Source organism: Panulirus ornatus, chromosome 4 (assembly GCF_036320965.1).
Source record: "Panulirus ornatus isolate Po-2019 chromosome 4, ASM3632096v1, whole genome shotgun sequence".
NCBI classification, from domain to species: Eukaryota; Metazoa; Arthropoda; class Malacostraca; order Decapoda; family Palinuridae; genus Panulirus; species Panulirus ornatus.
Genome location: NC_092227.1, coordinates 82020831 through 82046765, shown reverse-complemented (window position 1 = coordinate 82046765; position 25935 = coordinate 82020831). Strand labels below are relative to the sequence as shown.

General features: G+C 43.7%; 2 protein-coding genes and 1 pseudogene across 4 annotated transcripts in view; all 3 read right to left on the bottom strand.

Moving 5' to 3' along the window:
• LOC139745961 (solute carrier family 25 member 45-like) overlaps window positions 1-5037 on the bottom strand; it is a 49991-nt gene extending 44954 nt beyond the window's left edge. The window contains exon 1 of one of the 3 annotated variants that reach the window (XM_071656715.1): window positions 4906-5037. The gene's annotated coding sequence lies outside the window, so the exon portion shown is untranslated. Of the gene's footprint in view, window positions 1-4661; window positions 4852-4905 lie in introns of those variants that run through there. The other 2 variants (XM_071656749.1, XM_071656734.1) reach the window with 2 other exon arrangements.
• A 12-nt stretch (window positions 5038-5049) lies between these two features.
• On the bottom strand, window positions 5050-6704 carry LOC139764884 (uncharacterized; annotated as a pseudogene).
• Window positions 6705-7358: 654 nt separating this feature from the next.
• LOC139764589 (uncharacterized) lies at window positions 7359-25403 on the bottom strand. The gene is made up of 13 exons (XM_071691426.1): window positions 25375-25403; window positions 24804-25235; window positions 24429-24489; window positions 21724-22025; window positions 19835-19950; window positions 18767-18867; window positions 17703-17821; window positions 16316-16626; window positions 15926-16026; window positions 14181-14330; window positions 12784-12908; window positions 11362-11495; window positions 7359-8097 (listed from the first exon to the last, which is right to left on the bottom strand). The coding sequence occupies exons 3-13, from the start codon at window positions 24479-24481 to the stop codon at window positions 7927-7929; spliced, it is 1683 nt and encodes a 560-aa protein (XP_071547527.1). The 5' UTR covers window positions 24482-24489; window positions 24804-25235; window positions 25375-25403; the 3' UTR covers window positions 7359-7926.
• Window positions 25404-25935: the final 532 nt, after the last annotated feature.

Genomic DNA, 25935 nt, shown 5'->3' with positions numbered 1-25935 from the left:
AAACAGAATTATACACACACACGCACACACACACACAACACACACACACACACACACACACACACACACAACACACACACACACACACACACACACACACACACTCACACACACACATACACACACACACACACACACACACACACACACTTGCAAACGACATGACAACTTGGATGCGGATGTGAACCGAAGGATAGAGGGTTAAAAGTGAATGGAGATGGTAAACCCAGGCAGTCCACTGTCCTTGCGAAGGACGGGATAGAAGGACGTTTGGTGGAGACAAGCAGCGAGTGGGCGGAACGTCCCAGTAGCACTACACGACAGGGTGTCAGATGAAGTCCAACACGTAGTGCAGAAAATCTGAGGTTACATTCTGACGGCGAGGAAAACGGAGGACACTAATGTAATTATCCCTTTTTTTTTTTCTTTTCGAAATGAGAACAACTGACGTCCCAGGATAACAGACATACACTGGTGGATGAAGTGGGTGCCACAGTGCTACAAGGAACAAGCAATGAGGAAGAGAATTATTTTTTCTTTTATGTTTCCTCAGACGATGGGCCAGTTGAGACCCGAATCAAGGCCAACCCATTAACGCTAGCCTTTCCTTGGCATTTGCTTTCACACTAACCACTGAATCTACGCCCAAGGCATTCCTAAACCATTCTCTCCCTTTGGGCTTTCCTTCACGCACAGCTAGATGACTCAGAAGTGGCAAAGACTGTTGCCAAAATGGGGTTATAAAGAATGTTCTAAAAGTAGAGGTAAAGAGATATATATAATGACTTCCTTTCCTTAACCATACTGCCTATCTCTCCTTTCTTTAAATCTTGGTTACATCCACACACGTTCAGACACCCAAAACCTGAACTTTAGAGGAGGATGAGCACTCCTTCTCCTGTTCCATCGTTTAAAAGCTGAAATACAAGATGGGAAGAGTTTCCGGCCCCCGCTCCCGCTCTTCTTCGTCGCTTTTTACGACACGTAGGGAATACGTGGGTAGAATTCTTTCTTCTTTATCTCCAGGGAGACCTCTCTCCAAGGTGAGAGTAAGTGAGCCTGGACAGTAGACTTGTGTGAGGAAGTACCAGGAGAGATTGAGTGCAGAATGGAAAAAGGTGAGGACAAATGGCGTAAGGGTAGAGGGGGAGGAATGGGACGTATTTAGGGAAGCAGTGATGGCTTGCGCAAAAGATGCTTGTAACATGAGAAATGTGGGAGAAGGGGAGATCAGAAAAGGTAGTGAGTGTTGGGATGATGTAAGATTGTAAGTGAAAGAGAAGAGAGAGGGGTTTGGACGATTTTTGCAGGGAATTAGTGCGAATGACTGGGAGATGTGTAAAAGAAAGAGGCAGGTCAAGAGAAAGGTGCAAGAGGGGAAAAAGAGGGCAAATGAGAGTTGGGGTGAGAGAGTATCATTTAATTTTAGGGAGAATAAAACGATATTTTGGAAGGAGATAAATAAAGTACGTAAGACAAGAGAACAAATGGGAACATTGGTGAAGGAGGCTGATGGGGAGGTAATAACAAGTAGTAATGAAGTGAGAAGATGGAGTGAGTATTTTGAAGGTTTGTTGAATGTGTTTGATGATAGAGTGGCAGATGTAGGATACTTTGGTCGAAGTGGTGTGCAAAGTAAGGGGGTCAGGGAGGATGGTTTGGTGAACAGAGAAGAGATAGTAAAAGCATTGTGGAAGATGAAAGCCGGCAAGGCAGCGGGTTTGGATGGTATTGCAGTGGAATTTATTAAAAAAAAAGGGGGGTGACTGAGTTGTTGACTGGTTGGCAAGGATATTTACTGAATGTATGGTTCATGATGAAGTGCATTAGGATTAGCGGAAGGCATGCATAGTGCCATTGTACAAAAGCAAAGGGGATAAAGGTGAGTGTTCAAATTACAGATGCATACGTTTGTTGAGTATTCCTGGGAAATTATATGGGATGGTATCGATTGAGATGGTAAATGCATGTACAGAGCATCAGATTGGGGAAGAGCAGTGTGGTTTCAAAAGTGGTAGAGGATGTGTGGATCAGGTGTACGCTTTGAAGAATGTATGTAAGAAATACTCAGAAAAACAGATGGATTTGTATGTAACATTCATGGATCTGGAGAAGGCATATGACAGAGTTGATAGAGATTCTCTGTGGAAGGTATTAAGAGTGTATGGTGTAGGAGGCAAGTTGTTAAAAGCAATGAAAAGTTTTTATCAAGAATGTAAGGCATGTGTACGTGTAGGAAGAGAGGAAAGTGATTGGTTCTCAGTGAATCTTGGTTTGCGGCAGGGGTTTGTGATGTCTCCATGGTTGTTTAATTTGATTATGGATGGGGTTGTTAGGAAGCTGAATGCAAAAGTTTTCGAAAGAGGGGCAAGTGTGCAGTCTGTTGTGGATGAGAGAGCTTGGGAAGTAAGTTGTTGTTCGCTGATGATACAGCGCTGGTGGCTGATTCGGGTGAGAAACTACAGAAGCTGGTGACTGAGTTTGGTAAAGTTTGTGAAAGAAGAAAACTGAGAGTAAATGTGAATAGGAGCAAGGTACAGTAGGGTTGAGGGACAAGTCAACTGGGAGGTAAGTTTGAGTGGAGAAAAACTGGAGGAAGTGAAGTGTTTTAGATATCTGGGAGTGGATTTGGCAGCGGGTGGAACCATGGAAGCGGAAGTGAATCATAGGGTGGGGGAGGGGGCGAAAGTTCTGGTAGCGTTGAAGAATGTGTGGAAGTCGGGAACGTTATCTTGGAAAGCAAAAATGGGTATGTTTGAAGGAATAGTGGTCCCAACAATGTTATATGGTTGCGAAGCGAGAACTATAGATAGAGTTGTGCGGAGGAGGGTTGATGTGCAGGAAATCAGATGTTTAAGGACAATATATGTTGTGAGGTGGTTTGATCGAGTAAGTAATGAAAGGGTAAGAGAGATGTGTGGTAATAAAAAGAGTGTGATTGAGAGAGCAGAAGAGGGTGTTTTGAAATGGTTTCGTCACATGGAGAGAACGAGTGAGGAAAGATTGACAGAGGATATATGTGTCAGAAGTGGAGGGAACGAGGAGAAGTGGGAGACCTAATTGGAGGTGGAAAGATGGAGTGTAAAAGATTTTGAGTGATCGGGGCATGCAGGAGGGTGAAAGGCGTGCAAGGAATAGAGTGAACTGGAACGATGTGGTATACTGGGGTCGACGTGCTGTCAATGGATTGAACCAGGGCATGTGAAGCGTCTGGGGTAAACCATGGAAAGTTTTGTGGGCCTGGATGTGGAAAGGGAGCCGTGGTTTCGGTGTATTATACATGACAGCTAGAGACTGAGTGTGAACGAATGTGGCTTTTTACTGTCTTTTCCTAGCGCTATACCTCGCGCACATGTTGGGGGAGGGTGTTGTTATTTCATGTGTGGCGGGGTGGCGACGAGAATGAATAAGGGCAGACAGTATGAATTATGTAAATGTGTATATATGTATATGTCTGTGTGTGTATATATATGTATACGTTGAGATGTATAGGTATGTATATGTGCGTGTGTGGACGTGTATGTATATAAATGTGTATGTGGGTGGGTTGGGCAATTCTTTTGTCTGTTTCCTTGCGCTACCTCGCTAACGCGGGAGACAGCGACAAAGTATGATAAATAAATAAATAAATAAATAAATAAATATATATATATATATATATATATATATATATATATATATATATATATATATATATATATATATATTGGAAAGGATCACAATTTTGTGCGTGATCAAGATATTCCTATGAGTCCATGGGGAAAATGAAACACGAAAAGTTCCCAAGTGCACTTTCGTGTAATAATCACATCATCAGGGGAGACACAAGAGAGAAATATAACAGTCAGTTGATATACATCGAAGAGACGAAGCTAGGACGCCATTTGGTAAACATGTTGACCTAAAGCCATGTAAGTTCACTGCAATAAAGAAAATGAAAATTCTTGGAATCCTGGGTAGGGCTATAGGTTTAAGTATAGCAAAATTATCCTCCCTCTTCACAAGACACTAGTGCGTCACCATCTTGAATACTGTGTTCAGTTTTGGGTAAAGGTGTTTGAAGAAAGACATAGAAAGATCGGGGAAAATATAATGCGATGAGAAACACCTACGATAGACAGAATAAATTACTTAAATATTTTAGCTTACACAAAAGAAGGTCAAGAGAATCGATCTAATACAAGTACTTAAAAATTATAAAAGGCTTCGACAATTATCTTTATTTAACATGCTTACACAAAAGGTCAAGAGAATCGATCTAATACAAGTACTTAAAAATTATAAAAGGCTTCGACAATCATCTTTATCTAACATGCTTACACAAAAGAAGGTCAAGAGAATCGATCTAATACAAGTACTTAAAAATTGTAAAAGGCTTCGACAATTATCTTTATCTAACATGTTACTTAACGAAAGATCCGTCGGATACAAACTCGAAGGCCAACGTTTGACGGTGTCAACCTAGACCTCGAATGAAGCGAAGTACTTTCTCTTCAACAGGATTGTTAAGCTATGGGTTGATTTACTAACTAGATTGGTTAAAAGCAGTACCATGGTTGCGTTTGAGCATATATTGGTTAGATATTTCGCTTCAAATCTACAGCTAACATTTACACATCCTACTGTCTATGAATGATTTACATATGCATGTCCACACTTACCACATTAATCCATGAGTTTCTATTTTCCTATCTATTGTATACTACAAACAGCCTCGTTAGGACCCAGTGGCCTGTTAGATCATAATGCGGGAAATTAGAGCCACATTAATTACACGATTCTCTTTCACAGCGGGGGAGACTCGTCATGTTTGAAACACTTGTATATGAAAACTATTAATGTCAATTACAACAGTACACGTTAAGTATATCTCATCACACATTTTGAGGAACTGTTCACAAATACCTTATCCCGATCGTGACTCGCTAAAGAAACCAAACAATCTGGAGGACTTTCAACTATGAGTAATCGGCACACCCTTCCACAGCAACAGCACAAGGTCAACTTGTCGACAACTGATGCAACGTTCAAGCAGATCTGCCAGATCCTTTCAGCCAAATTATCGTACCACTCAGGTCAATAATTATCGTATTTTGGGCAAAAGTATCGTACAATGATTTTTTTTTTCCTGAAGATGGTGTATAATTGCCATTTTGACATGTATACAGTAGTACATAGGCTTACAAAATTATACTGCTACTTCAAATTACATAAATCATTCTCTGCTTTTCAGGTGGAATTCAATATCGGCACTAAATTCCAAAACGGCATTTTCTTCAGCCATTGTTACCAAAATACATTGAATTCTGAGAGGTGGTTATGTCTGTAGATTCATCCACTAGACTGCTAAACTTGGTCTGCTTCAAGGGCCAATTAGGTGCTGCTCGTGAGACCTTGCCATAACATTAACACACTTTCTGGCACTTTGTCCTTTTCATTCTCAATTCTTGTGCAATTGCTGCTGAGTCTGGGAAACATTTAGAGACTACATAAATGATCAGCCATACGGAAACTTATATTGTGTTCCATCTTAAGTGCAGTCATCTATATTTCGGCAGCTTTAACAGAATCACTTTTACTGGTTTTACTAGTGTACTATTGTTAGCAAATAACTATATCATAGTTTTTGCTGAGGATGGCACACACATTTTCTTGTACTTTTCACTGTTTTCATGGAATTTAATGGTTGTTATCTGAAGTTAGTTCAATACCACAGTTGCGACGAAGAGCCTTGTATGGATCTCTCTTTAAAGTCCTCAATCAAGGAAACTTTTCCTCCCACTCAGGTCTATTTCTGTTCACGTCTTTTTTTTTTTTTTTTCCTTCACTGCATCAGATCCTTCACCTCTTTCCATTCCTTTCTGCTTATCAGACTGTTCAGACATGATGTACGAACGACAGTAGATTAATTGAAAGTTCCTCTACTCGCAGTACCAATACATTTGCGCCAGACAAGTTAGATTGTATTATTTGATACATCCAGCAGGTACAACTATATTACTATTCTCAGTTATCAAATGTTTTTCCTCGTTTCATTTTTATTTTTCTTCACGAAAAAATTATCGCAAATTACAAAAGAATATCATCTTAAATTTCAAATTATAGGATGAATGCTATTGTGCACGTACACACGCCAAAAGTATCGTACTTGTACTTACAGTCCGTCTGGCAACGCTGCATTAGCTAACTAAGCTGGCCATGACAGTTCTCAACTCGTACATTATTGCCACCTTTTATCTTTTTATGAAGGGTAACGGAATGAATTTTTTGACGTAAAGTGCAAGAAAATTCGTCCTTTGAAACAGTGCTTACGATAAGTTAGGGAAAATACTCAACGGTAAAGTCAAGTGAAATTAGAGAAATCACTGCTGTACGTTCATAATGAAGGTGGCGATGCCATGTTATGCTGGGCAAGGCGCAATTATATACTTATGCTATGGACAACAACTGTCCACTGTGCGCATCTCCCCTCACACACACACACACACACACACACACTCCAGCACAACCTGCCTTAACATTTTGTTCAGATGCCGTGTCATAATTCAGCACATGGACTGCTGCAGTCTTAAACAGTATATGAAATCAAGCGATGCAAGCAATGGGATCCCTGTGGACGACAGCCCATTACCCCAGCAATTCATTTCATCACGACCATCTCTTGCCTTCGTCGAAGCCACTGTCTCTTGGTTTTGCTCGCGCATGATCAGTCAGCGAGAAGAATGTAGTCGGACAGAATCACTTTACATCCTAGCCATCAAAGAATTTCCACAGGTGATCTAAACTTTTTTTTTTTTTTTTGAGACTGAAAATATCTCTGACGTTTATCAACAAAGGCAATAAAATCTGGTGGTTAGGGAAGGTTATTTCTTTCACTTACATATATTTTCTTTTCTTTCATACTATTCGCCATTTCTCGCGTTAGCGAGGTAGCGTTCAGAACAGAGGACTGGGCCTTTGAGGGAATATCCTCATCTGGCCCCCTTCTCTGTTCCTTCTTTGGGGAAAAAAAAAACAAAAAGGGAGGATTTCCAGCCCCCCGCTCCCTTCCCTTTTAGTCGCCTTCTACGACACGCAGGGAATACGTGGGAAGTATTCTTTCTCCCTATCCCCGGGGATATATATATATATATATATGTATATATATATATATATATATATATATATATATATATATATATATATATATATATATATATATATATATATATAAGCTCGTAGCCACAAGGAATATGAAACAGATTCGAATGCTTTCGTGATATCTTACATCTTCAGAATACAGAGATAATGAACAAATATATATATATATATATATATATATATATATATATATATATATATATATATATATATATATATATATATATATATATATATATATTCTTGCTGTAAGCGATTCCCGACGCCACCCCGGCCTTCAGGAAACAGCACATAACACATGAAGGAGAAGAATGAAATTATTGACGTACGGCTGAATATCATAGTGTCCGAATTTCCAAATGATACAAAAAGATCGGCAATGTCATATCAACTGAAGAGGTATGCTAAGATTATGAGGCCATCTAGATATGATCGCTGAGTGGTCTAGTAAATGGCAAATGCCATTTAACGTTACTAAATGTCAGCTGTTACAAGTAGGAAAACTCAACAAAAAAAAAAGAAAAACTATTATGCCCTGATGAGTTACAGGATGAAGGCCACCCTTAGTGTGAGAAATCTAGGGGTCACTGTCTCCATTAACTTCAACTTCTCCCAGCATGGCAACGAAGCTGCTAAGAAAGCAAAGAGGATGTTAGGTTTTATTAACAGAAACTATACATACGAAAGCGAGATCGTTAGCCCTACCAGGCCTTGGGATCTTACAAGAAATATCAGCGTCTTGCCAGAAGATTGTGGAAAGTGGTCGACTAGCATCCGTTAGCTTGTTCAGGCAGCTGGATGTCCGATCGTGTCCCAGATCCAATCGAGGAAGTGAACGACGGAGGTGTGCCCGTCGGGGTATTCGAGCGTGCAGTTCTTGGTGGCCACGAAGCTAACGACGCCCATCAGGACCATGCGAGACTCCACCTCCCGCATGACGGGCCCACCTGAGTCTCCCTGGGAGGGGCAACAAGGCGAGTGGGTTACAAATGGTTCTGGATGGAAAGCCATGATTCAGAACAGATTCGAAGAGAGGGAAGATAAAGCCTCACGAAGTTAGGCTGGAGAGAAGAAAGTTGAGTCAAGTTTGGACAAGAGTAGGTTTGGTCGCATCTTGGTAGCACAGAGAAACGGTATCTACTTAGTGGCCCGCGGGCTGCAAGTAGCCCATATACTCTCTCCATTCTGTTTATATTCCTTTTTCACGTAATGTGGCCAAAACTGAATATAGAAACTTAAGATGGGGACGCACCCGTGACTTGTAAAGAGTGAAGATGATTTCCTTAGACTCAAAACAATAGCCCAACGTATTGAACCTAAAATATTTCATTCATATCTATAGCTTCTGCTCGCTGCTTACTTGGCTTTAGGTCAGCAGAGATTGTTATACCTGAGTCTTTTATCACATTCATCTTTTATAGCTCAATAGCTTGTCTTTTCCTTTCTACAACAGTAATGTAAAACTTTGCGCTTACTGATAACACAATTCATTTGCTACCTGTGAACCCAATCCATCAGTACATCTGTTTCCGTTTGAAGCCGCAGTCGTTCAGTTACTGCTGTAGGTTTATTTCCCAACTTAGCTTCGTCTGCAGCTTCCGATATTTTACAATGCAGTCCATTATCAGTATCATTAATGTGTACGAAAAAGAAAATCGGTCCCTGTTGCACACCACTTGATACATCTAACCATTCCGAGGCTCTTTGTTTACGGCCAGTCAACCAGTTTCCTATCCACCGAAGTACAACCCAACCTATACATTGTTATCTAATTTTTGGAAGTAACCTTTAATATTAAACTTTATCGAAATCTCTTTGAAAATCCAAATAGATGACATCAACTGCTTTACTTTCATCATACATGTTGATTATGTCACAAAAGGAATCAGATTTGTCAGACAAGAACGATTTCGTCGAAAATCATATTGTGCAGATCGACGTAACATTGGCAGACTTCAGTTCCTCAAGAACGTTTCCAGCAGCAAGCGTTTATTGCAAATGGCAGCCAAGGGTTTAGCTATCTCATTTCTAAAACGCCTCTTTCATTGGTCTCGGATAAAATTCATGTGAGCCTACCGTTTTGTTTAGTGCTGGCAGGATATCTCATCTTTTATGTCAGTATGATATACAATGTTTTCACTTCTTAGAAACAGAACTGTGTTTGGGACATGACTTTTGTCTTCAACTGTAAAATCGAAAAAATGAATTAAAATCTTTGCTACGAAATCGATTTCTTAGTTCAAAGTCACCGTTTTCTGTAAATAACTGACTGACTCCCTTACTCCTTACATAACTATTGAACTCCTTTGAGTTTCTTTCGTTATCTTCAGCACTATACAATTCATAATGACGTTTACTTTGACGTATAAGTCTTTTAGTTTCTCTGTACAAATACCCTATTCACGTAAAAAGCACTTCTCTTTCGAAGCAGATCGCTTAACTACGAGTCTGCATCCGCAACAATGAGTGACATCGAACGTATCTAATCTGAAGTAGATTTTTATACCAAGGTTGCCTGCCCATTTGACGAGCTTAGATGACAGTGGTGAATCCCTTCTTATCTTCCACCTTTCTATACCAAATGAGTTAACGCAAGGAATTTATCATCTTGGTAACTAGTTCTGCTACGCTGTGCATTTTTCTAAACTAAATATCTCTTTTTCATCACAGTGTTGAACGTTGGAGATGCACCAAAGTGATTTCAAAGAGTGAGGATCAGTTCCACAGAACTGAACTCAGATGCCCTGCCCACAAAGCCCCTTTTACTTATTCTACTCACTACTGCTCACTTAGCTTTTGGACTTGGCTGGTCATTACTCGTAAGTTTTCATCCTCACTTACGTTGTCTGGGTCAAGATATCTTATACTTCAGTTTATCTCTTCATTTTTATAACTGGTGTGGGTGTAAAACATTGCACTTATCGATATATTTTTTCTTAACCATTTGGTAGCTGTACACCCGATTTGTAAGATGGTTTAAGCTGCTTGCATCTGTACACGTTCAATATCTGCTGCGCCTTTTACGCCCTAGTTCTGTGTCGTTTGAGAAAGTAGATATTTTACGAAATCGCCCGTTAGTAGTGTCACTGATGAGTATCGGAGAGAGAGAAGGTTCCAAGACTGATCTCTGCAGCACTCCATCCAAGACTGACCCCTGCAGCACTCCACCAAGACTGACCCCTGCAGCACTCCACCTGGACTAACCCCTGCAGCACTCCACCCATGAATAAATCCCTGCAGCACTCCACCAAGACTGACCCCCGCAGCACTCCACTAAGACTGACCCCTGCAGCACTCCACCAGGACTGACCCTTGCAGCACTCCACCAGGACTGACCCCTGCAGCACTCCACCAGGACTGACCCCTGCAGCACTCCACCAGGACTGACTCCTGCAGCACTCCACCAGGACTGACCCCTGCAGCACTCCACCAAGACTGACCCCTGCAGCACTCCACCAAGAGTGATATCCTTTAAGCACTCCACTTGCTTCGTATAACCGTTCTGAGGACTGATCTTCATTCCTTAGTTCTAATTGATCATGGCAAGTCAACTACTCTTCTCAGCCACACAACTATTACCCCATCCATATCCTGTGAACTGATAATGACTTCGAGTGCTTTGCTCAAGAACGACATGGTGATTCTGTGAGCGACTTTAGACCTTTCGTGTCATGGTTTCCATCAAGTCTGCCAACGAGGTAATGAGATTATCATATCCAACCAGGGACTTGCTAACGAGGTAATGAGACGATCATATCCAATCAGGGGCTTATTCTTGCCTTATTTAGAACAGCTGTGTTGTAACGACAACCCTTCCGCGCTGAGGGCCTCTCCAAATAGAAAAAAAAAAAAAAATTGCTGAGGAGGGCAGTCCAGGATTTTCTTATCTCCTTATCACATCGTTTCACTTTTTTAGGTAAAGCTTACCAGACGGTCTGTATACCAATCTCCTGATGACGTCAGAACCATCAGGTAACTTCGCGTCCAAAGTACCGATATATACAGCCTACCTAACTAGCACTTGTCGAATATTACAAGATATTCCTGACTCCCAAAGTGATCGTATTCTTTTAGTAAGGAACTCCCTCATCCTACAGCCCAACTCTGGCAGATCAGTAAGGAAAACTTAGCTAGTTACCAAGGTTTCCGACCAACCCCAAGGGGAGGTTGAACAGCTGGGTGAACTGCGGAAAGACTCCTGCAGATATTGCCTCCACCTACCAGACAGATGTGTTTGACGCCGACGCCGGAGGTACAGAAGTGATGTCCAGTGATGTACTTCCCAAACACTCTCTTGCAGATCCCTGACTCTATACCCAGTTGGCTCAGCTCTCGCAGCTCAAGACTCACCTTCCCTGTTGGGGGGAAAGAAAGGAAGCCTAAACTAGAGACACAAAAGAGGTTATAATGGAAAGCCTCACTTCCATAACATATACTAAGCACAAAGTTGTAGCGGGCCTCATTTTCTTAGCACAAAGTTGTAGAGGGCCTCATTTTCTTATTGCGTGATTGCTATTTGTGTGTTACGAGGGCAGGTTATCACTTTAGCTTGTAATACCTTCAGGAGAAATATCTGTGAATTTTCTAAGATTGAATACACAAGGAATTCAAACATGAGTATTAGTGAAGGTCTGTATAAAGTGGATATATCTATCTATCTATCTATCTATCTATCTATATCTATATATATATATATATATATATATATATATATATATATATATATATATATATATATATATATATATATATATATTCGCCATTTCCCGCGTAAGCAAGGTAGCGTTAAGAACAGAACAGAGGACTGAGCCTCAGAGAAAATATCCTCACTTGGCCCCCTTCTCTGTTCTTTCGGAAAATTAAAAATGGAAGGGGAGGATTTCCAGCCTCCAGCTCCCTCCCCTTTTAGTCGCCTTTTACGACACGCGGGGACTACGTGGGAAGTATTCTTTCTCCCCTATCCCTAGGGATGATCTATATTCATCTATTCTATTATACTTAGTCGCTGTCTCCCGCGTTAGCGAGGTAGCGCAAGGAAACACACGAGAGAATGGCCCAACACACCCACATACACATGTATATACACAAACGCCCACATGCGCAAAATGTACATTTTAACGTATGCATACATATACATACACAGACATATACATATATACACATGTACATATTCATACTTGCTGCCTTCATCCATACCCGTCGTTGCCCCGCAACACATGAAATGGCACCCCCTTCCACCCGCGCGCGTGCGAGGTATCGCTAGGAAAAGACAACAAAGGCCACATTCGTTCACACTTAGTCTCTAGCTGTCTTGTGTAATGCACCGAAACCACAGCTCCCTTTCCACATCCAGGCCCCGCAAAACGTTCCATGGTTTACCCTAGACGCTTCACATGCCCCGGTTCAATCCACTGACAGCACGTCAACCCCGGTATACCATATATATATATATATATATATATATATATATATATATATATATATATATATATATATATATATATATAGCCAATAACACTTTCTAAGCAATACCCACGAACTCTAGATACACCATGTACACTCGTGCAACAGTCGTGTTTCATCAAGGCCAGATCCTTGGATCATGTACAGACAGACACGGACGGTGAGGGAGCGCAGTGTTACCTGTCTCTGTCTTGCCCCATCCAGAGGACGTGAGGCGCACCCCGGTGACGTTGTAATGCAGCATAGAACGGGGCGGCAGACACACTGGTCGTACCCGGGAGTCTAGCGAGACGGCGGAGGGCAATCTGCCGAGGGAGGGAGAGAGAGAGAGTGTGTGTGTGTGAGAGAGAGAGAATTAATCACATCTCTAAAGCTGCCTCGAAGCCAAGAGAAAAGCCCCCTCTCTGTCATTCACCGATATACTCAGCGAAACGCTACCGAGCCTTGCTTGGCTGATGTCCTTTCTAAACCAACACACACACACACACACACACACACACACACACACACACACACACACACATCACTACGCCAGGGGTATATGAAATAACCTTCTAGAAATAGGTATTCAGCAAACTACTCACACTCTTCAATAAACTGGCGCTCTACAGTTTCACACACAAAATTGCAATTTTACTGTTTTCCCACTCTATTACTTCTTCCTTCCCCCATCCCCTTTATTTTTTTTCCCCACTCCTGACTACCCATTTGAGAGAAAACAGTCATCACGCAGCGTCAGCCATACCAAGAGAGATAGAATGATAGAAATAGAATATCCTTTTTTTTTTTCGTTGAAGGCTCCAGTCACGGACAAAAGTCCACTTCAAGGCCTGGAATTTGATTGAAATATCGAGATATAGAGAGCACTATGAAAGGGAAAATTAAGAGACAATGAAATGTATTTATGAATTTTAGAGAAAGTGAAAAAAAAATCTTTTAAAACGTCTCGTCTCGGAGTGTAAATATCTCTCAAGGCCCTTATTGGAAAAAGAAACCATTCCTGAAAACAGAAGTTTCTTTCCCAAGTACGCATATCAATAAAATCCTGCTCTAAATACAGCATTAACGAGCGTCCTCAGTATATTTGAAAGTCTTTATCCTCCATAGGTTCTCTGTGGTTATAGCAGCTTAGATATAACAAAAAATAGGGACGAAAAGAGTTACATTTCTTATACGGACGGATTCTTAATGAAATTCAAGCGAGCAAAAGAAATTAAGGGAAAGTGAGTTCCAGGCTGTACTTCAGAAAGAATACAATATTCTGGATTTCCCTACCCTTAAACAGAGGATCGAGATCCTAAGAACAGAGGTTGTAGCTTATTCTTCTCTCTTTTATTTTCTAAGTAGCAGAAAGCAAGTCCAAGAATATATAAGAGATAAGATCGTCTGATTTAGATCGAAAGTATTGTCGATCAAGACGGATGAAACGAAACTATATACTCCAGTCAAGGTGGCAAATATTTGGCCACCGACGGAAAAGTCTTGCGGGGGTTCTCTGACGTCAGAGAGAGAGAGAGAGAGAGAGAGAGAGAGAGAGAGAGAGAGAGAGAGAGAGAGAGAGAGAGAGGCACACCCACTTGATGAGGGCGACGTCGTGGGAGAAGCTGTTCTTCGGGTGGATGTTGACGGCAGCGGCTATGACGCTGACTCTGCCTGGGTCGTTGATGCGGTGTAAACCCAGCTTGACCTTCACCGTCGGCAGCCACAGTTTCCCGCCGCCCTTCTTCCTGCAAAGCACCACGTCGGAGAGAGAGGGGGAAAAAAGAAATGATAATTCGTCCAGTGTGAGGATTGACGTCGGGGGGGAGGGGCTGGCTGGCTCAGGAGTCGCCCAATGCAATGATAAGGTTCGTCGCGGTCCCCGGGGAAGGTTCTGGAAGAGACGTGAGTTACTGGGATGGAAGAGATGCACTGGGAGGGACTAGGAAGAGACGTGGAACGAGTGAGGGGAAAAAAAAAAATGAATGAAGGGGGAAATAATGATATCGTCAGTGCATTTAATATCTCACTAGGATAACGGAAAGGCTTCCTTTATACTTCAAAACCGAAGGCCATTAAATCTAACAGTAGACTAAGCCGATGACAAGTCTACTTCTCCAGTCACAACAGAAACAGATAAGCAGTGTATGGGAAAATAGCCCGAGCCGGTGGTGGGAATAAGTGACAGATATTGAAGCAATTACCAATCAACACTGAGGGCGAAAGAGGGGGAAGAAAAAATTACTTCGAGAGTTCTTTAACTCTATTGTGGTAGGTTTACGTCTGTAGCGTCACTATATATATATTGTGTGTCCCTTATATGTCAATACCTATCAGTAATCATCCATTTGTACTGTACAGGAAGGAAGTTCTACACTCGTGAGTCCCCATCTCTTAAACCTTTTCAGTCATACAACGTTTCAAAACTTCTACATGCTGCTTACGTTCACAATTTCACCTCTAAGTGTAATTAGCCATCTGCAGTTGCCTATTTGTAGAATACGGGGGCAAGAGTTCTACAGTCGTGGGGTTCTGTCTTTTGTGTTTCGAACAACATTAAGTTTTTCAAGTCCTTCAAAATTGCAGGCGCTCTCCGTCTCCTTGCTTTGACTAATCCAGTTAGGCACCGTTATCAACACTGAATCAGTATTTCTTTACTTTCCTCATAAATAGAGTTATCCCCATTTTCTGATCATGGCCTCTGGTAACTCGGGCTAGGTGCACTTCGTCAAGAACTGTTTACTAGTCAAAGTCTTCCAGCTGATTTGGAGGATTTGGAGCCTCTCTCTCTCTCTCTCTCTCTCTCTCTCTCTCTCTCTCTCTCTCTCTCTCTCTCTCTCTCTCGGCCTGTCAATCCTGAGTCAAACGCTTCTCGGAACGCCTCACCTTTTGACAAGTTCATTTGAACTTCCTCAACCCCTCTTGACGGTATATTTCTATGTCGAACGTTGCCCCTCAAGTGTGTGGCCTTCCCTTTGTGCCTGACCCGTATTTCCCTCCTCCAGACTACTTCCCTCACTTCTCGTCTTGGAAGAGCCACCAGACTCATCAACCTTCGATATCCCTCTGACGTGGTCCCGTTCCCTAGCTTCACTTTCCTCCTCGTTTGAGAGACGTCGCTCCTTCATCCCTCTCTGAGAACATCACTTGCGTTCGATAACTTTACCTCAGCTGTACAGTGGCGCCCATCTTTCCTGTATCTGCTACAGTCCTGCTGTGTGGTATGCATGGGTGTATGTGTGCTATGTCCTATGCGTACGTGTGTGTGAGTGCAGACGCTCCCAGTGTGTGTGTGTGTGTGTGTTGTGTGTGTGTGTTGGAGGAGGAGGAGGAGGAGGCTCACCTCAGTACGCAGTGAGCGGCGGTCAGCACCCACTGGGTGTTGACGAGGCTGCCTCCACACAGTTGCTTCTGCCCGTCGCTCCATTCTGTCGTCAGCAGAGCCTGTTGGAGATATCTCAGCTTACTACACCACCACACTACGCCATCGCTCATCGCGCCACCAGACAATAGTGGTAGTAAAAGCAGTAGCTCCAATAGCCATAATGACAATGATCATAGACACAATGGTAGCAACGTAGTCTGTAGAAACAAGAGTAGCGATGACAGGAATGAGAACGGCAACCTGTAGTAACTAAAGCAACACAGAGGCAGGAGCAGACAGGAACAGCGACAGCAACAGTAGCAACAGGAGGAGAAAATCAACGGAGACGCGGGCAACTTGGGAACTGACCTGCCATGGGAACTTGTGAGCCGATGCCACATTCCCGTTGACTATCCTGTTGGTCGTCTCGGATATACCACAGTCAGGGTGTGACAGTGGCAGCCCTGTGGTCGAACTGGTGGTGTCGAGAGCAGTGCTGGAGGTCGGCCTCGTCGTGCTGGTAGGTGAAGTCGTTGTGGTAATGGCTGGTCGCGTTGTCTTGCCAACTGGGGATTTCGCAGTGGTTGTGGTAGTCACTGTCGTTGGAGTGGTGGTGGTGGCGGTAGTGTTGGTTGCTTCAGTGGTCGTCGTGGTTGGTGCACTTGTCGTCGTCACTGGGCCTGTGGAAACGTAACTGTGACCTTTCCTCCTCTGCAAAAACGGTGACGATGAAGATGGAGACGAGGATTCTTTAAACGTACGGTGACGATGAAGATGGAGACGACAATGAAATAAATGATACACAGGAAAGATAGAGGAAGAGGGGGTAACGCCTGTCCAGCGTTACAAGGAAGTGATCTTCCTCCTCTACACCAGATTAGCCCATGGTGATGTGCGGCAAGGCAGTGCGTCACAAGCTTTCCGTGTGCCCGTTGGCAGCTTCAGGGTGTGGGACGCTCTGATGTCTGTTTCTCTTCTTACATCGCTAAGCTTTAGCATTCTGTACCTTCTCATACCTTTTTTTCTAACTGTGCAACCTGCCCCTTTATATATATATATATATATATATATATATATATATATATATATATATATATATATATATATATATATATATATATATATATATATATATAAAGGAGGATTACAGTTTCCTACAAAACTTTTAGATTATTCAGATCTCTCTTTTCTAACTTCTCTATCTTTCTTAATCCTTTTTCGATGTTGCATTTAAGGTCCGCCTTCGAGGGGAACTTAAGTCCGCAACTGGAGGACACAACATGAAAAAAAAAAAAGAGGTTTGGATGATAAATCACAACTCAGCATTGCGAAAGAAGGATTTTAGTGTGTAAGGAGATTTGCGGGCATGTGTAACTTTTGAGAATTCAGAGCTGAGATGCCTAGAAACTGTGATCCTCAAAAATTTTGCTCAAAAGTAGTCTCATGAGCTTACTCTTAACCATCAAGATAATGGATATATGACAGGAATGTCTTACACTTAATGAAATACTGAAGACAGCAAATTCTAACGTTATAAAGATGATAGAATAAGATAAAAAAAAAAAAACAGCGTCGTCAGAACCTATAAGAAGAGGACAGATATTGGCTAAAACTGAGCCCAATTGTATAGAAACAAAGCCAATGGCTTCGCCCTTTGGAGGAAATATGTCGTCAGAAACACGATACATCGAACACACTCGTATAGGAAAGACACCAGGACCGACCATACCCATATCACGAGGCAAGTTGCACTCACCCAGAGCCGTGATAGTACAGGAGAACCCCAGGCTGTTCTTGTATCTGTTGGAGCTGAAGACGAGTGTGACAATGGCGGTGTGGAGGGTCTGGTTCACGGGACCTTTACGCCACTGGTACCTGCAATACCAAGATGAGAAGGTAGTGGTGGTATGGCCTGGATGCAGGGCTCCTCCTCCTCCTCCTCCTCCTCCTGCACCCAGTCTCCTCCTCCTCCTCCTCCTCCTCCTCCCCCTCCTCCTCCTCCTGCACCCAGTCTCCTCCTCCTCCTCCTCCTCCTCCTCAACCCCTCCTCTCCCTACCAAAGCGCGACGTTGTATTTTCGGAGGGAGGATCACCAGCGGGTTGAAGATCTTGTAAGATGGTGCAAGGATTATATTACACATGGGGTCCCCAGGAGTCTAAAGCTCCCTCTTTACACGTATGTATGAATAAATATATAAACAGAGAGAGAGAGAGAGAGAGAGAGAGAGAGAGAGAGAGAGAGAGAGAGAGAGAGAGAGAATGAGATGGCCTTGATAGGGCATCAAGTTGCCCACACACACACACACACATAAACAAACGTGTATATATTCAGAGAGAGAGAGAGAGAGAGAGAGAGAGAGAGAGAGAGAGAGAATGAGATTGCCTTGATAGAGCCTCAAGTTGCCCGCGCACACACACATACACACACACACACACACACACACACACACACACACACACACACACACGCAAACAAACAAACAAACGTGTATATATTCAAATAGAGAGAGAGAGAGAGAGAGAGAGAGAGAGAGAGAGAGAGAGAGAGAGAGAGAGAGAATGAGATTGCCTTGATAGAGCCTCAAGTTGCCCGCGCACACACACATACACACACACACACACACACACACACACACACACACACACACACACACACACAAGCAAACAAACAAACAAACGTGTATATATTCAAACAGAGAGAGAGAGAGAGAGAGAGAGAGAGAGAGAGAGAGAGAGAGAGAGAGATGGCTTTGATGAGGGCCTGTTGCCCGCGCCGTCTCAGATAAGAATAAAAAGAAAACGCCCTTCACAACGCCTTACCGCCTGGGTTTGCCTGGCTTATATGCCAAGGTGAGAGCGTCGCCCGTGCCAAGACTGAAGGTATTACAGTGGACCGTCATCGTTGCTTGCTCGCTGCTCGTCTGTCAAAGAGACCAGATCACCATCACAGCTTTACCATGTGGCCCACACAAACAAGGGATGTGTGGCGTCTACGTTCTCGTGTGTGTGTATGTGTGTGTGTGTGTGTGTGTGTGTGTGTGTGTGTGTGTGTGTGTGTCTCTGTGTGTTTGTGACTTCGCTTTATGTATCCTCTCTTCTTTTCCCTCATGAATACGTCCTTTTGTTACACACTAAACAACAGTTCGATAGAAAAATCAATGTAAAACAGTTATCTCAATATCATTCAAACGCCAGTAAGATACGAGTTCAGGGCAGACGCACTACAAAATCTGATAACAGAGATAAGAAAAAGAAAAGAAGCTTTCTTTACATAGATTAGTATATGTGTATCGTTCTGATGAAATTCGCTGTCACCCACCGTCCTCAGCAAGTCCAGTAAGACCCACCGCTACCAGACAGCCTTGATGGAATGACCATCAGAGAAATGCTAAAGGTTCCTGAGACAGATACCATAGCCTACCATAATGCCATCTGGACGAACTACACAGTAACTACCATGAGACCACAAGGACTTAAAACAGGACCACCGCCTCTTCCTGTGAGCCTACTAGCTCAAAAAAAAGGGGCTTTGCGAGACTAGGTATACGAGTATACCATAGATCATCTAGACTCATAATGGGGTAATGCGAACCCAAAATTTCATCAGCTCACGATAAAACTACTTTGACTACCAGAACCTACCATGAGAACTCATGGGAGAAAACGACAAGACCATCAGTTCACACCCTGACCCAACGTAAAGACCCACAAGACCCACCGTCAACTAAGACATTTCAAGAAGGCACTAAAACACACCTCGAAGCTAACCAGGGTCTACCTGAAGACCACCTTGGTCCCACGACTCACCACGCCCTACTGTACGACCAGCAAGACTTACGGAGACCAACGAATGATGGGGGTCTGCCAGGGGTTGTAGTAGGTACTCACTGTGATGGTCCAGCGACATCTGAACCTGTTGTTGTAGCGAGATGGGTAATAAGGCGTCTGGAGAGTAAGGCTGGCGCCCCCGGGGATGTGGTAGGTCCCACACATCACAGGCAAGGCTGGAGGAGGAGGAGCAACGAGGGTGACATTAGTTGTGAACGAGGTATAAAGAGGGCCTCGCGTGCCACAAAGGAGAGAGAGTTGGGAGTTGACAAAGTGGGAGTCAGGAACTGTTATGAGTGAAGCAACGTGAGTGGCTTGTGATGAAGGGTTATCCTGGGTGGAGGGAGTCATGAAAGAGGTGATGAAAGGGTGCCATGAGGGAAGGGAGGGGTGTTTCCAGGGAATGTTCTAAGGGGGGGGTCTCAAAAATGGGGTTAGATGTCATGAAAGCGGCGTCAGGGAAAGTTCTAAAGAGGGCCTAAGGGATGTCATACAGAGAGGTCATGAACACGGTGTCAAGTCATGAAGGGGATGTCAGTCGGAGCACTGGAGGTAAAAGACTGAGACACGGTTACATAAACTTTCCAAACACGGAGGGTGTAAAAGAGGTCTAGATTCAAGGATATGAAAAGAAACTCCCTTTTTAAGATGAAAATATTAATATCAATAGTAAAATGACATGCATACTGGCTGGAATAAGAGAGGACAAATGTTAGAGTTAATAAAGATGAGATATGCATGCAAATGGCGGAGTGAACGGAAGCAGTGTCAACATCTTCGACGCCCTCACGATGCCACACTCTCTCTCCCTCTCTCCTCCAACCTCTCTGTCATATTCCTTCCCGTTGCTTGATTATTTTAAGGCACACATTCTTCCTTAACTTTACAGCATGTCCCCTCCATAGGTCTACATTCCGTCCCAAATCTTCTAATCTCTCTCTCTCTCTTAGTTCACATACAAGATCAAATTCCTTTGCATTGCCTGCAGACTTTCTGCCATGTACCTACCGCATGCCAATATCTAATTCCCTTATATCAGAAGAGATATGTTTAAACAATTCATTTTTCAATCATCAGAGGAAACAGTTGTCTTATCACAGCGCGGATGGACTTCATTGGTCTCATGTATCTGGGTAATTAGTAGATTAAAAGCAGTGCTTTGCTTCATGTCTGTGCTGCCGCAGGCGGGAAAAGTTGTCGTACCTCCGTATACCACTCACCAGATTCTGACGCACCATCAAGATAACAAATTCCGACTTTTACAACTTTTCATATAATTCTAACCAAACTTTGGATTATATTTTCGATAGTTAGGCACCAGTATTTACTATTTTACAATACATATTCCACACGTACTTGAAAAAACGAATTATCCCTACATAGCTGCATAGCCATCTGTTCCATGCCGTTAAACAATCTTAAACAACCTATCTCTCAGACGTTCCACTTGCCCTTGACTTTGGGTTATACACAGTAGTAGTAGTCGTAGTAGTTGTTGTTGTTGTAGGAGTAATCGTAGTAGTAGTAGTAGTAGTAGTAGTAGTAGTAGTAGTAGTGGTGGTGGTGGTGGTGGTGGTAATAGTAGTAGTCGTAGTAGCCTCACAATTACCATCACATATTCATACATTTACCGATCCTTCGCTTTCGTGTCACTCCTCACCTGTCACTTCCTCCCTCCTTATAGCGTCACGTACCTTCAACAAGCTCATCCAAAACCTTCTCCTCAGCTCCATTCTTAACGATCGTTCATCAGCACATGCCCAGCTGTCAACCCAAGCTAAATTATATCTATCCTAAGCCATTTAGAATAGATCTATTAACACACATTCCCCCAATTATCTGGAATGAACTGATTCACGCTCATCCACTGACTTACGATGATGTGCAGCATCTTTTCCCACCACATAAGGAGTGTGTGAAATATCCTGACTCCTCAACTTATCCTTTACCTTGAGAGACGACTCCTTGGGTACCAGAAACCCCCTTCCTGGGGTCCCCATTGTGATCCTGAGAATCCCAGTAGCCGCCCGCATCCTTCGTGGGATCCTCTACGTCCCAAAGATCTGGCAAAATATCCCGAAAGCGGAGAAGGGCGTCATAGGCAGGCAGGGAAGGGTGCGAGAGTGGTTGCAGAGGCGGCACCACAGGCATGTGGAACCCGTCTTGGTCAGCGACAGCCACATCGTCCCAGGGAGAGAACGTCTCATTCCTGCTCGTCTGTCTCGCGTCTCTCAAGGCCCAGCGAGAAGCTCTGGTGAATTGGAGGATTAAATAAAGATCTTAACGGTCGGATATAGTCCAGGTCTCAACGCGAGGATATAGTGAAGATCTGAACGGGAGGATATAGTAAAGATCTTAACAGGTCTCTCGCTCCTCACTCATCACACAACATATACCACGCTTATACTCCATCCACTCCACAGTTTCATATTGCATGTACACCGCACATGTCTCTCGTCTGAATACAATTACAGTCTCCCACTCTTCATATTCCCCGGTCCACACACACACACACACACACACACACACGCTAACTCACTCAAGAGGCGGAGCACCACGAGGGCACAACTCCCTCTCCGTACTGTACAGAATTGGTAATAGTGATACGCCGTTCTCTTACCTCCATACACACCCCATACTTTCACATGCCAAACTCCCACTCCAGATATACAACATTCGAACCAAATTCTCTAATTCTACGAATAGTGAATATATTTTTCACTTCACATACACCATAGTCTGCCCCATATACATGCAACGATTTCTCCACGTAAGTGTATAAAATGAGACGATTTCTTTTTCTCTTTTCAATAATAGGTTGAATATGATTTTCCACGTCAGTGGCATGAGTTGAAGCCTCATCTGCGCCAGTGGGTGACCAGCTTCCACTCCACAGTGAGTATAATCCCCAATCACCGGGCTAACCCTACATACGCTGTCATATTGTTCAAGATACACTGAAATATTCAGCTCCACATACGCCACAATTTGGTACTGTAAAGACACCAAGAGATTCTTACATCGAGAACGATAATCCAACCATCGCCACCATCTCTCAAATATCTCTCACACCAAGTACACCAGTCTCTCTCACACCACACACACCAGCCTCTCACACCACACACACCAGCTTCTCTCACCACGTACATCAATCCCTCTCACACCAAGTACACCAGTCTCTCTCACACCACACACACCAGCCTCTCTCACACCACACACACCAGCCTCTCTCACCACGTACACCAATCCCTCTCACACCTAGTACACCAGTCTCTCTCACACCACACACACCAGCCTCTCTCACACCACACACACCAGCTTCTCTCATCACCTACACCAATCCCTCTCACACCAAGCACACCAGTCTCTCTCACACCACACACACCAGCCTCTCTCACACCACACACACCAGCCTCTCTCACCACGTACACCAATCCCTCTCACACCAAGTACACCAGTCTCTCTCACACCACACACACCAGCCTCTCTCACACCACACACACCAGCTTCTATCACCACATACACCAATCCCTCTCACACCAAGTACACCAGTCTCTCTCACACCACACACGCCAGCCTCTCTCACACCACACACATCAGCCTCTCTCACCACGTACACCAATCCCTCTCACACCAAGTACACCAGTCTCTCTCACACCACACACGCCAGACTCTCTCACACCACACACACCAGCCTCTCTCACCACGTACATCAATCCCTCTCACACCAAGTACACCAACCTCTCTTTCACCACGTAAATCAGTTTCTCTCACACAACATGCACAATTCTCCCTCACATCACGATCACCATCCTCTCTCACACCACGTGCACAATTCTCTCTCACACCACGTATACCAGCTTCTGTCACACCACGTACACTATTTAGTCTAATACACTTCGTCTATAACAAACTTTGCTCACTCCACTTAATTTAGCTTCCCATTCCACATCCTCTAAAATCTCTCGCCTCACCTAAACAAGTGAACTTAATCTGTATAGCTAACTGTAGTCTGTATCCTTCAGTGAAGAACATGTAGCCATCCACACCCATTCAATCATTGTATATCACCCAATCCCCAACCGCGTAGTTAGCAAGAATGCTGTAGGCCAGAGCTACTCAATTATTTATAGTGAAGGTCCAGTCAACGCTAAATTTCTAGGTGGCAAATGGGATGAAAGGCTTCATTTGAAAGTAACTGACAATGAATAAGAGAACGCACTACGGATTATTTCAGGCTGATGTGGGATCTCTTTCTTTCATGTGAGCGAGTTTACTGCAAAGAGAGAGAGAGAGAGAGAGAGAGAGAGAGAGAGAGAGAGAGAGAGAGAGAGAGAGAGAGAGAGAGAGAGAGAGGCTAAGGGGGGTCCGAATCCGGACCGAGGCACTCCAATGCAGTAGCTCCGCTATAGGCGAAATACCTTCTCAGTGGTGAGCACTGAACACAACCCCTCAAGAAAATGTCTTCAAAGAACCGGAGACTACACAGTTCCTTCCTCCACAACACTTCCCTGCATTCTATCATCTACCCCTCACACATTCTCTCTCTCTCTCTCTCTCTCTCTCTCTCTCTCTCTCTCTCTCTCTCTCTCTCTCTCTCTCTCTCTCTCTCTCTCAACTTTTCCCTCCAGAGAGGAAGTGGGCCAGCACCAACCTTTTTGGGAAGAAGACAGGTTCTTGTGACTCTATGACCGAGGGCAGCAACATTGGCGTCTCTGGGGACGAGGAGAAGCAGATCATGTGAATAAGGACCAGATAAGGAGACAATGAAAAGGGCTGATGAACCTGTAGCTAAAAAACTAAAGCTGGTACGGAATATACTGCAACGTACAATGTATTTCAATCCCTTGAGGCCCAGTCTCCCTGAACATTGATTTTGTGCACTCTGTATCGTCTTGGCCCACCGCCCACAGGGTGGGTAGGAGTGCGCAATAGAATAGCCGTCGCAAAAGATGAAGTAATTAACAGAATTCAAAACCAGCAATGGATGAGAAGTGGTAGATGGGAAGGCAAGTATTACTATCCTTACCTGTAGCGCCTCGCGGAGTAGGTGCTGAGATCAGGCTTCTGGTGGCCGTCGTCTGTCGTCTCGGCGGCGGCGGCCCAAGCCACCGCCGCTGACCCCACCACCAGACGAAACCAGACGAGCGTCATCCTCAGGGGCAAACACACGCAGCCGCCTAAAGGGAGCTAAACCCTTCTGGAGGCAGATGAAGGTGAGTGAAGTCTGTCGCAGACACCTGAAGTGTATCGCTGCCACCTGGCATCTGTCGCAGCCACTTTAAGTCTGTCGCAGCCACCTGAAGTCTGTCGCAGCCACGCAGAGTCTTTCGCAGCTACCTGAAGTCTGTGACAGCCACCTGAAATCTTTCACAGCCACATGAAAGTCTGTCGTAGCCTCCTGAAGTCTGTCGCAGCCGCTTGGAATCTGTCGTAGCCACCTGATGGCTATCGCATGTACCTAGAAACGCAAGACGTCACTTTCATCAAACCAGACTCGATGATATAAGTGGAACTTTATGCACACGAAAACTCCAATGCTTCTAATAATACAATTTCAAAAGTGTCCCCTTGAAGTACGTGTAAGGAGGAGTACCTACAGACAACCTCTGCGCCGGCAGCCTTCGTCGGGGTAGAGTGAGCCAAAGCGGAAATAAGAGAGGGGTTATATACCCAGTTCTCCATACAGTTTAATAATCACCTAGGTACAGATGGGCGCCAGTGAGTACTGCCTCATCATCGTCTAAGTGCCACCAGCTGCACGAGCGATCTATAATTCTAAACCAGGAAGCGTATGGCAGTGCTATTCACATTCATACAAAATTCATAATAAAGTATAGGGGAAAAAAGGATATTCAGTGTTATAATTTCATACCAAAATTGTCTTTTTCGTTGATCTGAAATTATGTTTACTTTTCTAAAAGAGAGAACAGAGAATGGGACCAAGTGAGGGTTTTTCCCCTCTTAAGCTCAGTTGTCTGATCATGATGCTAACGCGGGAAATGGCGAATATATATATATATATATATATATATATATATATATATATATATATATATATATATATATTTTTTTCTTTCAAACTATTCGCCATTTCCCGCGTTAGCGAGGTAGCGTTAAGAACAGAGGACTGGGCCTTGGAGGGAATATCCTCACCTGGC

What these genes read in the sequence shown, in the direction of transcription:
- LOC139764589 (XM_071691426.1), bottom strand. Translation starts at nt 24,481, where the DNA reads ATGTTGCTGCCCTCGGTCATAGAGTCACAAGAACCTGTCTTCTTCCCA. An exon ending in CTGTACTATCACGGCTCTGG is followed by an intron (nt 16,627 to 17,702) that starts GTGAGTGCAACT and finishes ACGTTTCCACAG; the next exon opens with GCCCAGTGACGACGACAAGT. An exon ending in CACGACGTCGCCCTCATCAA is followed by an intron (nt 12,909 to 14,180) that starts GTGGGTGTGCCT and finishes CTCCCTCGGCAG; the next exon opens with ATTGCCCTCCGCCGTCTCGC.